The 14,035-nt window shown below is 38.8% G+C and overlaps 2 protein-coding genes across 2 annotated transcripts in view; one reads left to right on the top strand and one right to left on the bottom strand.

Annotated features, from left to right (window-relative positions):
- The window catches only part of LOC118764674 (organic cation transporter protein-like), a 429,478-nt gene that overhangs the window by 217,813 nt on the left and 197,630 nt on the right, over positions 1-14,035 (bottom strand). The window lies entirely within an intron of this gene.
- Positions 1-14,035, top strand: part of LOC115215462 (organic cation transporter protein-like) — a 127,173-nt gene that overhangs the window by 81,189 nt on the left and 31,949 nt on the right. Inside the window, exon 4 of the mRNA XM_036506073.1 lies at positions 12,967-13,121. Within this exon, the coding sequence (XP_036361966.1) occupies positions 12,967-13,121 (155 nt within the window). The remainder of the gene's footprint in view (positions 1-12,966; positions 13,122-14,035) is intronic.

The following is a 14,035-nucleotide window of genomic DNA, read 5'->3' as shown; positions in this document are numbered from 1 at the left end:
ACATGCCAAGGGCAAAACCCCGTGTTTCTGTGTGGAAATTTGTGTGTTGTTCTTATATGAATAAATGAAAAGAATGGAGTCGAACGAAGATTTTAACAAAATTCCTTTACTTTCGACACATGTTTCGAAGACTGCATACATAGACACAAAAGCAGTTATATACACACACTAATACACACACATAGACACTCACACTTATTAACATAAGCAAGCACCCGCGCATCCCCATTCATACAACAAAATTTTTGTTCCCTTCCTATTTTTAATACTTTCTCCTTCCAACCAATTTTGACGTCATTGCTAATAACGGATAATTTTTTAAAAACACTCATTATCACTGTGGACACAATGCAGGCAGTCATCAAAAGGTTTTTGTTCGTCGTGAGACTGATAGAGGCTCCTTGTCTTTCCTGAAGAGAAGACGGCATAATGCACCCTTTATTCCTTCGGAATTAAGAATATGCAGTCTTCGAAACGAGTATCGAAAGTAAAGGAATTTTGTTAAAATCTTCGTTCGACTCCATTCTTTTCATTTATATATATATATATATATATATATATATATATATATATATATATATATAATATATATATATATATATATATATGCACTGATTGCAGGGATCAATTGCAGCGATTAATAGAAATTCTCGTATCTTCCATCTTCTGTCTCTCATTCATTAACCTCATATTCATTTTTTTTTCGTCTTATCTAGTTTCAGCTCACGAACTGTGGCCATGCTGGGTCACCGCCATTCGGTGTTGCTACGTGATTTTACTTCACGAATGCTTTTTAGCAATTGACATTTGGTGCATGAGAAAGTTTGATGCAGCTGCCCTCATCTGCACCTCCTGCCGTGAAGTTGGTTCATCTGGGACACCTGACAGGAAGAGGTCCAGCTTTATTTTAAAGACATCTGCATCCACCCCATGCAGGTCTCTCAGGTCCTTCGGGAGGATATTGAAGAGCTGTGGACCTCTGAAGCCCAGGCTATCACAGTATCTTGTCCTACATCTTGATGGCATATTTGGAGTCCTTGGCACTATGCAGTGGCGCCCAGTTCTAGTATTTGTGTAACTCTCGATGCCAAAGTTTGGGACAAGTCCTTCCAGGATCTTCCAGATGTATATTATGGCATATCATTCTCGCCTACGCTCTAAGGAATAGAGTCTTAATCTCTTGAGTCTTTCCCAATAGCTTATATGCCGCACAGAGGCTATCTTCTTCGTGTAGCTTCGTTGGATTGCCTCAAGTTCTATGATTAATTTGACACTGGTTGGTGACCATAGCTGAGAGCAATAGTCAAAGTGGCTTAGGACAAGTGTCCTCCAGAGGACCATCATGGTTTCCTGGTCTCTTGTTCTAAAAGCTCTAAGAATCCATCCGGTCAGCCGCCTACATTTCATTGCCAATTTAGCAACATGCTCATGAAAGGTTGCATCATTACTCATGTAAATACCCAGGTCTCGCACTGATTGTGCCTCTGGGATTGCAATCCCTCCAGGTCCAGTGTATTTATTGGGTATTGCATTCAGTCTTGCATGCTGATAGAATAAAGCTTGAAACTTTTCAGCATTCAACTGCATGCTATTCTTTTCAGCCCACTTGTATATTTTGTCCATCTCACATTGCAGGTGCATAGTATCTTCAGAGTTCTGTATTACCTGTGAAACTTTTGTATCATCTGCATAACTTGTGATCGTGGCTCTCTGCGTGGCTGAGGGCATGTCTGAGAGGGTCATTATGAACAGCAGTTGTCCCAAAACAGTGCCTTGCGGAACACCGCTCACTATTTGCGTGTTATTGGAGGTGGTCCCATTGCCTACTACCACCTGACTTCTATCCTTCAGAAAGTTATGAAGCCATTCTCCCAATTTTCCAACTGTGCCAAGATCACGCAGTTTGTGACATATCATTCTATGATCGACTTTATCAAAGGCCTTTGCAAAGTCGAGATATATCACTTCCACATTTGAGTAGTTGAGCAGTTGTTTCAGCACCCAGTCATAGTATTGTAAGAGCTGAGTTAGGCAGCTTCTTCCTGGTCGGAAACCATATTGGGTGTCAGGCAGCAAGTTATTTTCTTCAAGGAAGGCGAGTAGTTTCCTTCTGACTATTCGTTCCACGACCTTGCTGGTGTGTGAGGTCAGAGAGATAGGTTCTTGGCCTCCGCTCTTCTACCTCTTTTATGAATAGGGCATATGTTACCCTCCTTCAGTTTTCTTGGAAGTTTACCAGTTGCAAGGAAGCTCTGAAAGAGAAACTGCAGTGGTCTTACTAGGACTCTCTTACATACTTTTAGAAGGATTGCTGGGAATCCACCGGGGCCAGTAGCTGAGTTTGGGTTCATTTCATCTATAGCCCTTATTACATTGTCTTCCATTATATTGATGTAATCAATCATCGTTACCTCTGATTTTATATCTGCAGTGGTAAAGAATTCAGTTGGATTGCTGACTTGAAAATCCCCTAGGGGTGGAGTGAAAATATTTTTGAATTGCTCATTTAGTATTTCACTTATCCTTATTGGATTTCCTGTGAGTGCACCATCTTTTTCAAGGAGTGGCCCTATCCTACAGGGCACCGTAGCTGTTTCTTTGGCAAACTTGTAGAAAGCTCTGGGGTTAGATTTTATGTTGTCTATAGCCCAGGCTTCTTTGTCTACCCTTTCTTTTTCATGTGAGAGTTGCAGACATTTTTTAATTTCAAACAGTTTTATTTTCAGGCGGGACTTTTCACTGCTTTCAATTTGTTTGTTTAGGCGATTTGAAACTTTTGTACGCCGTCTCATAAGAATTTTCCTCTCTCTGGGGATTTTATTGTTGTGTACAGTGCCCTTTCTCTCTGGGATACATTTGTAGCATATGACTTGCATTACAGACATGAATTCTTGAAGTTTCATGTCGATGTCTGGCAAGGAGAGACATTCAGGCCAGTTTTGTTTGAGGATCTCTTTCTCAATTTTGTTTCCAGTTTGCCTTATGGAAGTTCAAACTGGAAAGATTCTGAGAGTTTTCTTGTAGGCTGCATGTCCATGCTTTCCTTTGGCCCGTACATGGGCAACTCTATCATGTTGTGATCCGAGAGTAGTGTCGGTGTCACTTTCACATTATGGATGAGATCCATATTATTTGTGAAGCAGAGATCCAGTATGTTACCTGCCCTGGTTGGTTGGAGTATTATTTGCTCCATGTACACAGTGTTGATGAGGTTCAGGAGGGATCTCACCTGTCCTCGTTCGCATCGTGTCATTCCTGGGAGAGAAAAGCTCTCCGGCCATCTGACATTGGGCAGATTGAAGTCTCCCATAAGAAGTACACTTATGTGTTATTCTAATGTGACTAGAACTTCTATTTTTGTAAGGCAGTCTTCAAACTTGCCTATATGACTTGGAGAATCTGGAGGGCGATATGTAGCACATATAACTACACCGAGTTGCCAATTAGTGTGTCACACACCGAATTTGAGTATGACAAAAGGACCTGGGGTGTGAGGTCCTCGCGGATGTACATAGCAACTCCACCAAAGACCTTTCTTTTCTGTCAGTCCGTAATACAACATACTGTGATATGTGTATTTCCGCATCTGCTATATCCGGTTTCAGGTGTGTTTCCGTAAGTGGTATGCATAAGGCTTGATTGCATGCAACAAGGTCTCTCAAGAAAGGGATTTTTGTCCTGTTACTGAGTGTTAACAGCCCTCTGATGTTCAGTAGGAGCATCGAGGTGATGTGTGTGTTGTTGCCAGTGGTGTCCACCTTGGGTCTATTTGCTGTGGTGGTCTTGTGTATTGTTGATAGTCCCATCTGTGAGTTTGAGTTTGATGGAGCCAGGTTAACTGTGTATATATATATAATATATATATATATATATTATATATATATATATATATATATATATATATAAGGAGAGAGAGAGAGAGAGAGAGATTAGTGGAAAACACCATGTATACATTCATATATGTGTGTGTGTGTTAGTGTGTGTGTGTGTGTATGTGTGTGTGTGTGTGTGTGTGTTGTGTGTGTGTGTGTGTGTGGTGTGTGTGTGTGGTGTGTGTGTGTGCATATTATATATTAAATTAACCAGAGCATGGAAAGCAGTGAGAATCAGATCACTGATGCGTGTATTCCAGCAGACCTGAAAAGTAAATATTGTTTCGCGCTCTTGGATTTTGCCTGAATAAACGTTTCTCCCTTTGAGACGATGTGTGTTGACAATGCAGAATTCAGTGACATGGCAGACTCTGAAACAGCCAGTGTTTCAGTATAATTCACTCACCCTTAAGTGAGAGACAGTACACTGGACCTCTGCACCGAGATAAGAATACTTCTTTCTGTCTAACGAAATATTTACACATGCATGGTAAAGCCCACAAGGCTGAAAGCTACAGATGTAAGAAACCTATTTTGTATATTATTTTCCTAGGTGTGCTATTCCTGGTTACGACAACGACACGTATAAAATCCAAAGTGAAAGCCATGAAGAACTGATCAACGAATATATTCCAAAGAGTGAGGATGAAGGGGAGGAGGTTTATGAAAAATGTTTGATATATTCCAATACCACAGAAAATGGAAATCGGACTACAAAGAAGTGCAGTTCTTGGGTGTATGATAAAACCAACACACACACCTCAATCACCACTCAGGTAAGGTTATTTTGTAGGTCACTTCGCACATCTGAGCTAAAATGTCTATCCTTCTATCTAACTACCAAGCTATCTATCTATTTATCTAAAACTTTCCGACGAACGGGAATGTGAAACTCTGAGTAACAGCTTTTGTTATGTTTTTGAAGCTTTATCAATAAAGCATATTACTCTACCTCCAGTATTCGAGTACTATTTTTTCTACCTTGTTTCACATTTATGTTCTTACTCTGGTACATAGATACATATATACATATATATATATATATATATATATATATATATATATATATATATATATATATATATACTATATATATATATATATATATAGATAGAGAGAGAGGAGAAGCGGGGAGAAGAGGGCGAGGAGAGAGAGACAAAGAGAGAGAGAAATAGATAGATAGATAGATAGATAGATAGATAGATAGATAGATAGATAGATAGATTGTTCTATCTGTCTGTCTATCTATCTAACAACTCAGATATCTACCTGTCTATCCATCTCCCTACCTATCTCCTATCTACTTTTAAATCTGCTTCTATGTCCACAGGCCTTTTAAACTTTTAAAACTTTTATATCCAGGAACCATTAAAGCCTTTATATCCGTGATCCTTTAATATGTGACCCTTTATATCTGTGATCCTTTATATCCCCTCAACCAATTACAGAAAATTAAAACTCTTTCGACTCTACCCCCTTTTATTATATTTCAATTTATTTTCTTTCATTTCACTTTCCCTCTATATTGTATCCTATCCTGCTTTATTTTATTTTATTTCTTCTCATCTTTCTCTCTGCCAATCCCACAAACTGTATTACCATGTTAACTTACTAAAATATATGAGTGTATATATGGAAGTATGTACGAGTATGTGTGTGTATGTATACATATGTGTGTGCATGTATACATATATGTGTGTGCATGTTGTCTATAGAAAGGCGTATAATTTACCTCTTCAAATCTTGAATATTGAATATTTCTCAATAATCCAAAAGTTATTATTTTCGCCTTGGTTGCCACAAAGGACATGGTGATTAACAGCTTTAATAATACAAACATTGAAATGTTAAAGATATATAAAAGAAGAATTCAGAATTTGTTACTGTGTGAATACATACAATTTCATGGCGTCTACATTTTATAGAAAGGGGGCGCTGTAGCATTTAACGTTGGACCAACTTCTTTTCGCTCATGCTCAATATAATTTTACTTCTGACATTGTAACCATCATAAATAAACATTTCCCTCATGACCATAAATATCTTTTATCTTTTATCATTTGCTACTTTCAGTCATTAGACTGTGGCCATGCTGGGGCATTGCTTGAAGAATTCTGCTTGAACGAATCAAACTCAGTAGTTATTGTATTTTTATTAAACCTGGAACTTATTCTATTGGTCCGTTTTGCTGAACTGTTAAGTTACGGGTCCGTAAACACACCAACATCGGTTTCAAGCAATGGTAGCGAACAAACACAAACACACACTTACACACACACACACACACACTCACACACTCACAAACATACACACACAAACACACACATATATATATATATATATACATATATGTATACACACATGACAGGCGTCTTTCAGTTTCCGTCAACCAAATCCACTCACAAGTCTTTTATCGACATGAAGCTATAGAAGGCACTTACCCAAGGTGCCATGCAATGGGACTGAACCCAGAAACATGTGGTTGAGAAGCAAACGGTTTACCAAACAGTCACGCCTACGCTCACAACTATGTCATAAAAAGTTTTCACAGCCACAGCTTTAAATTAGTTGTTGCCAGTGGTGTCCACCTTGGGTCTATTTGCTGTGGTGGTCTTGTGTATTGTTGATAGTCCCATCTGTGAGTTTGAGTTTGATGGAGCCAGTTAGCTGTGTATATATATATATATATATATATATATATATATATATATATATATATATATATATATATATATATATATATATATGTGTATATATATTATATGTATATATATATATATATATATATATGTATATATATATATATTATATATATATATATATTATATATATATATATATATATATTATATATATATATTTATATTTATTATATATATATATAGAGAGAGAGAGAGAAAGAGTAAGATTAGTGGAAAACACCATGTATACATTCATATATGTGTGTGTGTGTAAGTGCGTGTGTGTAAGTGCGTGTGTGTGTGTGTGTGTGTGCATATTATATATTAAATTAACCAGAGCATGGAAAGCAGTGAGAATCAGATCACTGATGCGTGTATTCCAGCAGACCTGAAAAGTAAATAATGTTTCGCGTTCTTGGATTTTGCCTGAATAAACGTTTCTCCCTTTGAGATGACGTGTGTTGACAATGCAGAATTCAGTGACATGGCAGACTCTGAAACAGCCAGTGTTTCAGTATAATTCACTCACCTTAAGTGAGAGACAGTACACTGGACCTCTGCACCGAGATAAGAATACTTCTTTCTGTCTAACGAAATATTTACACATGCATGGTAAGGCCCACAAGGCTGAAAGCTACAGATGTAACTAAATTTAAATTAGTTCAACCATCGTGAGAAGCTCAGTATCAGATGCACACACCAATACAATAAATGTCATGTCACGGTCACATGCAGAAACACAAATGTTGGACATTACGAACGTAATATTTGTGTGTTTATATTTAGTATGCAATGAGGAGAGCTTAAACAATTAGGCTTGGATATCAATGTACACAAATTGGTTAAGGTTGTTATGTTCTACCAAGATCTTTGTTATTTGGACCTAAATTCTATTTTCAATTCAGTCATAAGATCCTATTCATATGTGCGCATGTGTCTGCATGCATGTATATAAGCAAAACCGAATGTACACAGCACCATCACTATGTGTTCACCTGATCTTTGATTTCTTCAGGAATTTGAGACGTCTGGTCACTTCAGAGTCAAAACCACCAGACAAGCATCAGTTTGTTCTCCTGTTGGCTCTTGCCGTAAATACGGTAACCAAGTAGACTGAGGTGAAATAAGGAAGATCCTCATATAAATCAGTTGTTGGACAGTCCCCCCCCAGTAAGTGTCTTTATAGCTAATATTGGTGAAATTAGTCCCAAACAGTTGGTGAATATTGCAAGACATACCTTACCAAGAAAGACCTTCAAGTCACCAAATCAAGATCCATGATGCCAGAGAAAGGGAAGACGGTTGAAAAATTCTATTTCTTACTGTCTGGAACCACCAATCCCTTTATTACTAATTAACAATCAGGAGAACACTTTGACACAGCTCTGAAAGCTCTGCCATCCTTCAAAATCCCATCAATTACCAAGGTCAACAATTCAGCCCTGAACAAGAGAAATCATAGAATAAGGGACAGTTGGGACCTGAAGGTGTCATCAATTGGCATCAAAGTGGAAATGGAAGGTTACAGTGTTATGCCTAATACCAAAGGAGTTGATGAGAACCATGGCAACTGGCAGAATGGGTTTAGGATAATTCCTACAAGACCCAAGGTTGACAAGGTCGAGGACAAAGATAGATACCATCTTATCCAGGGAGATATCTGGATATAGACACCACCTTATCTAGGGAGATACCTGGGTATAGACACCATCTTATCCAGGGAGATACCTGAGTATAGACACCATCTTATCCAGGGAGATACCTGGGTACAGACACCATCTTATCCAGGGAGATATCTGGGTATAGACACCATCTTATCCCGGGAGATATCTGGGTATAGACACCATCTTATCCAGCGAGATATCTGGGAATAGACACCATCTTATCCAGGGAGATATCTGGGTATAGACACCATCTTATACAGCGAGATATCTGGGAATAGACACCATCTTATCCAGGGAGATATCTGGGTATAGACACTATCTTATCCACGATGATATCTGGGTATAGACACCATCTTATCTAGGGAGATACCTGGGTATAGACACCATCTTATCCAGGGAGATATCTGGGTATAGACACCATCTTATCCAGGGAGATACCTGGGTACAGACACCATCTTATCCAGGGAGATATCTGGGTATAGACACCATCTTATCCCGGGAGATATCTGGGTATAGACACCATCTTATCCAGCGAGATATCTGGGAATAGACACCATCTTATCCAGGGAGATATCTGGGTATAGACACCATCTTATACAGCGAGATATCTGGGAATAGACACCATCTTATCCAGGGAGATATCTGGGTATAGACACTACTTATATCCACGATGATATCTGGGTATAGACAAAACCATCTTATCTAGGGAAATACCTGGTGTATAGACACCATCTTATCCAGGGAGATACCTAGTATAGACACCTCTTATCCAGGGAGATACCTGGGTACAGACACCCATCTTATCCGGGAGATATCTGGGTATAGACAACCATCTTATCCCGGGAGATATCTGGGTATAGACACCATCTTATCCAGCGAGATATCTGGGAATAGACACCATCTTATCCAGGGAGATATCTGGGTATAGACAACCATCTTATACAGCGCGAGATATCTGGGAATAGACACCATCTTATCCAGGGAGATATCTGGGTATAGACACACTATATCTTACCACGTGATATCTGGGTATAGACCAACCATCTTATCTAGGGAGATACCTGGTATAGACACCATCTTATCCAGGGAGATATCTGGGTATAGACACCTCTTATCCAGGGAGATATCTGCGTATATAGAGGGTGAAAGAGTGAAGTAAATGGAATATGTTCTAGGGTTTTATTGATAGAGTTTTCTAGCAAAATACATCTCTATGATGCAATGTTGTTGGGACTGGATATTGATTGTGGTTCCAAGACATTGTCGCCATATAGCGTGAAGTGTTCTGGCAATGGTTATTGATAATCTTTCCAATATAACTCCTGGGTCAGAATAGATTCTGACTAATTCTATTCTTGAAAACAATCTTTATAATTTACAAACAAAGTCCCTCCAACAAAATTTCAAGATCCTACTCCACAAAAGTCTGGATTCACTCCCAACGCAGGAATTGGGAAATTTGCCTAGGGGTGCAAACCCAGGTCCAAATATTTTTACAAAACATGGCCAATTTTTTTCAATTTTAATATTAAAACACAGTTTATTATTATTATCATTATTATGGCTACGTTAATGATCTTACAGTATTTGTCTCTCTTATTTAATATAAACAATATCCGGTGGCCGACGGTGTTCGATTACACGATCCGTTTGAAAACTCATAGTCTCATTTATTATTATCAAATTATAAACTGTATACATTAAATAGTTTTTCATATTTCTCATCGCAGCTGAATCTCGTTTGCGATAAAGCGATTCTGGCAAGTCGCAATCACACCATACCTTTTTCTTCATGGGCATACCTTTTCGCGCTATGGTCGGCTGTGGAATTTTATCAGACAGGTAAGTCCCGTGTCGTATCTGCATCATGCTGGTTGTGTTCAGTGTTTGCATTCTATTTTGCGTTTTTTGCACATTCATATATATTATGTTTTGTGTGTGTCTGTCTGTCTGTCTGTGTCTGTCTCTGTCTTTTCTGTGTATACTTTATATGTATAAATGGTTGTGGATGTTATACTCATGACCGAGCATGACCACTCATAATCATACTGTCCATTCATAAGTTCACTTCCTTGCAAACGTTCTGAGAGTCCAAGAAGTTCCTGTGCATGGATTTGTTTTGAGAAGAACCACTTTTCTGAGCAAACTGCCATAAAACCAGAGGCACAACAGAGGCTGAGATGACCAGAAGCCAACTGCACTTCAATGCTTTTTTTATATAAGTTTACCTTTGCCTAAGAGGAAGTTCTGACAAGAAATAGGGGTCCATCATTCCCAGTGATTTACATGCAAATTAAACCATACCTGGGACCTTAACAGGTGCTACTATTAGGAGTCAGATCTGGGAACAAGAGTATAAATACATACTCAAATATGCACATATATAAATACATATAAACATTGGTACACACACACACACATGCATACACACCGTCGTGCACACAGGCACACACACAAGTACACACACACATACATATATATATAATATATATACATACATGTATAGACTATATATATATACACACACAGACGTTCATACACACACATATTCTTATACTTCTTCCAGTCACTTGACTGCGGCCATGCTGGAGCACCACCTGTAGTCGAACAAATCAAGCTCAGGACTTATTTATTGTAAATCTAGTACTTATTGTATCGGTTCCTTTTGCCGAACCACTACGGTTATCAAGCGATGGAGGGGGACAAACACAAACACACACACACACACATACAAACACAAATATATACGTGCACATATGTGTATGTGTGTGTGGCGGGTTTCTTTCAGTTTCTGTCTACCAAATCCACTCACAAGGCCTTGGTCGGCCCGAGGGTATACTAAAAGACACTTGCCCAATATCTAAATCGGAGCTATGTGGTTGGGGAACAAGCTTCTTACCACACAGCCAATCCTGCGTCTGTGTGTGTGTATGTATGTGTGTGTTTGTGTGTGTGTGCGTGTGTTTGTGTGTGTGTGTGATATATGTGTGTGATATGCTTGTGGTGTTGAATGTGTGTTGAATGTGTTTGTGTGTGTTTGTGTATATATATATAAATGAATATTTATTATTCTTAAGCAAGAATGTTGTTGACAGTGACTTCGAAGTTTCGACCAGCTAAGCCATAGTCCGACTGCAATTCATTAGAGTTGGTCTTGCCTTTATATAGTCTAAGCTAGAATCTTCCTTTGGTGTGTGGGTTTGAATGGAGTGGTAATCAGGTTTTTATGGTTGGTTATTATGGAGAGGTGTTTTGGAGAAATTTTTATTGATTATATGTGGGACGATGTTATTGTTTAGAATTTATTCATGCAGGTAGAAATTTGTAGACAAGTGTGTATGTGTTTCTCTTTTCTTAGGTCAGCACAAGGTGGGAGAGTATTGTTGTTGCTTTTGGTATTATTGGATGTATTGGATTTCACAATGCAAAGGTCAAAGGTACAAAGTCCAGTATTCAAGTCCTTAGTAATTGGGTGCCTCAATGTTTTGTTTTTAACAAAAGAATGTAGGTAGATGGTAAATTCTGGTTGAGAAATACCTAAACGTTTATAAATTTCTACATACCATAAGATTGGTACCAGGCTTGAGAAAAAAGTACTGGGATCGTTTCATTTGACTAGACATTCCTCAAGGCAGTGCCCCAGCATGGCCACAATCAAAAGACTGGAACAAGTAAAAGACACATTAAAAAACACTAATATATAGTACAACCGTTTCTTCACAAATTAAAGCAAATAAAGAAAGCTAGCTCATCTGATTAGCGGAACATCAACTATTGAACTTTAAATATACACAATAAAGCCAACTCATTATATATACAGTGTACTTAAGGCCAGCATTGGACGAAATTACATGGATTTGGGCCATGGAAGTAAATATCAAAGTGAAGATATATTGTGTTGCTATCATTATAGAAAAATGTTCATCGCATTTGGATATCCTCATATCAATTAAGTTCAAATGCTAGAAAGAAATTCAGGAATTCCCCATCCTTAATTTAAGCAAAATAACAAGAAGAAATAAAAAGACGTGAAGTAAAAATAATGCAAAAAATATATGAAAATATAAGCAAATAATATAAAAGAACTCTTCACCAAAGTAATTTCACAAAAGGGAAAATGGGGGACAAAAGTTCTGATGATTTAAAGATTCTATGGAATTCATGGATAACTTCCTTCATAAGTAATTTCCTGGATTGTTACATGATGTCCTTCCATAACTATTCTTCTCAGTCACCTCGTTTCCGCTTGTGGATGGCCTGCCTGAACATGCTTCACCCACCACTTAGTAGAAGCCATGTTTGGAGCAGTTATACCACTCCTAAATCTGAGTTTTGTCCATGGTATCATATTGCCAATGGTTTGTTGAATTCTCTGGATGGTTTGAGCTTGAGTACCACCAAGCGTTTGGTCAAACATGAAAATCCAAGTGAGAACTGCATATCTTTACTTTAGGCATAACAGCCGAGAACTGATGCAACATACAGGCGCAGGAAGGGCAGTGTCACCCCCCCTTCCAAAGGATTTTGCCCACGTGACATTAGATTTGGAGGAGAAAACATTAAATTCGGATACCTTTTGAGCACACCTCATGTGTGTGTGCGTGTGTGTGCATGTGTGTGTGTGTGAGTGTGTGTGTGAGTGTGTGTGTGTGTGTGTGTGTGTGTGTGTGTGTGTGTGTGTGTGTGTGTGTGTGTGTGTGTGTGTGTTTAATCAGATGAAATTTAAGTTTGTCTCTTCAATTTTTTTCAGATTTGGTCGCAAGAAAGTGATAATTGCGTGTTTATTTTTGCAAGGGTCATCTGGAATAGCAATGGCCTTCATCTCCAATATTTATGCCATATATGTGTTACGCTTTATCACTGCTATTGGTGGTGCTGGATCCTACATTCCCTCAGTTGTCTTTGGTAAGCAAACAACAATAAAACACCATAAATTTCCACTTTTAAATTTGAATGCAAGTTGAATGATTTCCTGTCTTTTATTCTTTATCTGCTCTCGTCCATTAGAAGGAGATCCTTTGATGGTTTTTAATCATAAACAACTTTGTTTTATCTCATTACGCAAGAAATGTTACGTTGCTCTGAGTGGAAAGGCAACAGTCTTCATGAGGCAGTGTGCCAAGTGACATTCCTGTGTTCGCAAGTTGTAAACTTTGTGTTCTTGGGATCACGTGTATGGTGTAGTTTGCACTTTTTGTCAAGGACAGGAAGTTGGAACAAAGAACCAACGTGAAATCTTGCGACAAACTTGCGAAGTCTCCTACAGAGACATTGAGCATGCTTCAGGAATCTTACGATGATGAGGCAATGGGTCGTACGCAGTTTCAAGTGGCACGGATGCTTCAAAAGAGGAAGAACGTCCCTGGGAGAGGATGAACGATCAGGAAGACCTGCCACGAGCGTCACCTACCGGAAATGTTGAGAGCATTGATCAGCATGTGCATGAGGATGGACGGATGGCAACGAACGAGGTTTTGAAGCGTTTGAGGGAGGACATTCGGCGAAAGCGATCGGATTTGTGGAGAACAAAAAATTAAAATTCATAACGACGACAGTGCCCCCTGTCACCGAGCTCTTCTCACCTGTGAGTTTCCCGCCAAAGCAACATCGTATCGCTTCCACATGCGCCATATTCGCCACATCTTGCACCTGCGCACTTCCGTTTCTTCCCCCAAGATGAAAACGCAGCTCAAAGGTTGCCATTTCAACACCATTGTCAAAATCAAGGGAGAAAGACAGAAGGTCCTCGACATGTTTACAGAAAACGACTTCCAGGCTGGATACCAAAACTGGCAGGAACACTGGGACGGGTGAATTGT

This window comes from Octopus sinensis, linkage group LG9 (genome assembly GCF_006345805.1).
Source record: "Octopus sinensis linkage group LG9, ASM634580v1, whole genome shotgun sequence".
Classification (NCBI taxonomy): Eukaryota; Metazoa; Mollusca; class Cephalopoda; order Octopoda; family Octopodidae; genus Octopus; species Octopus sinensis.
This window is presented reverse-complemented; position numbering and strand designations above follow the sequence as displayed.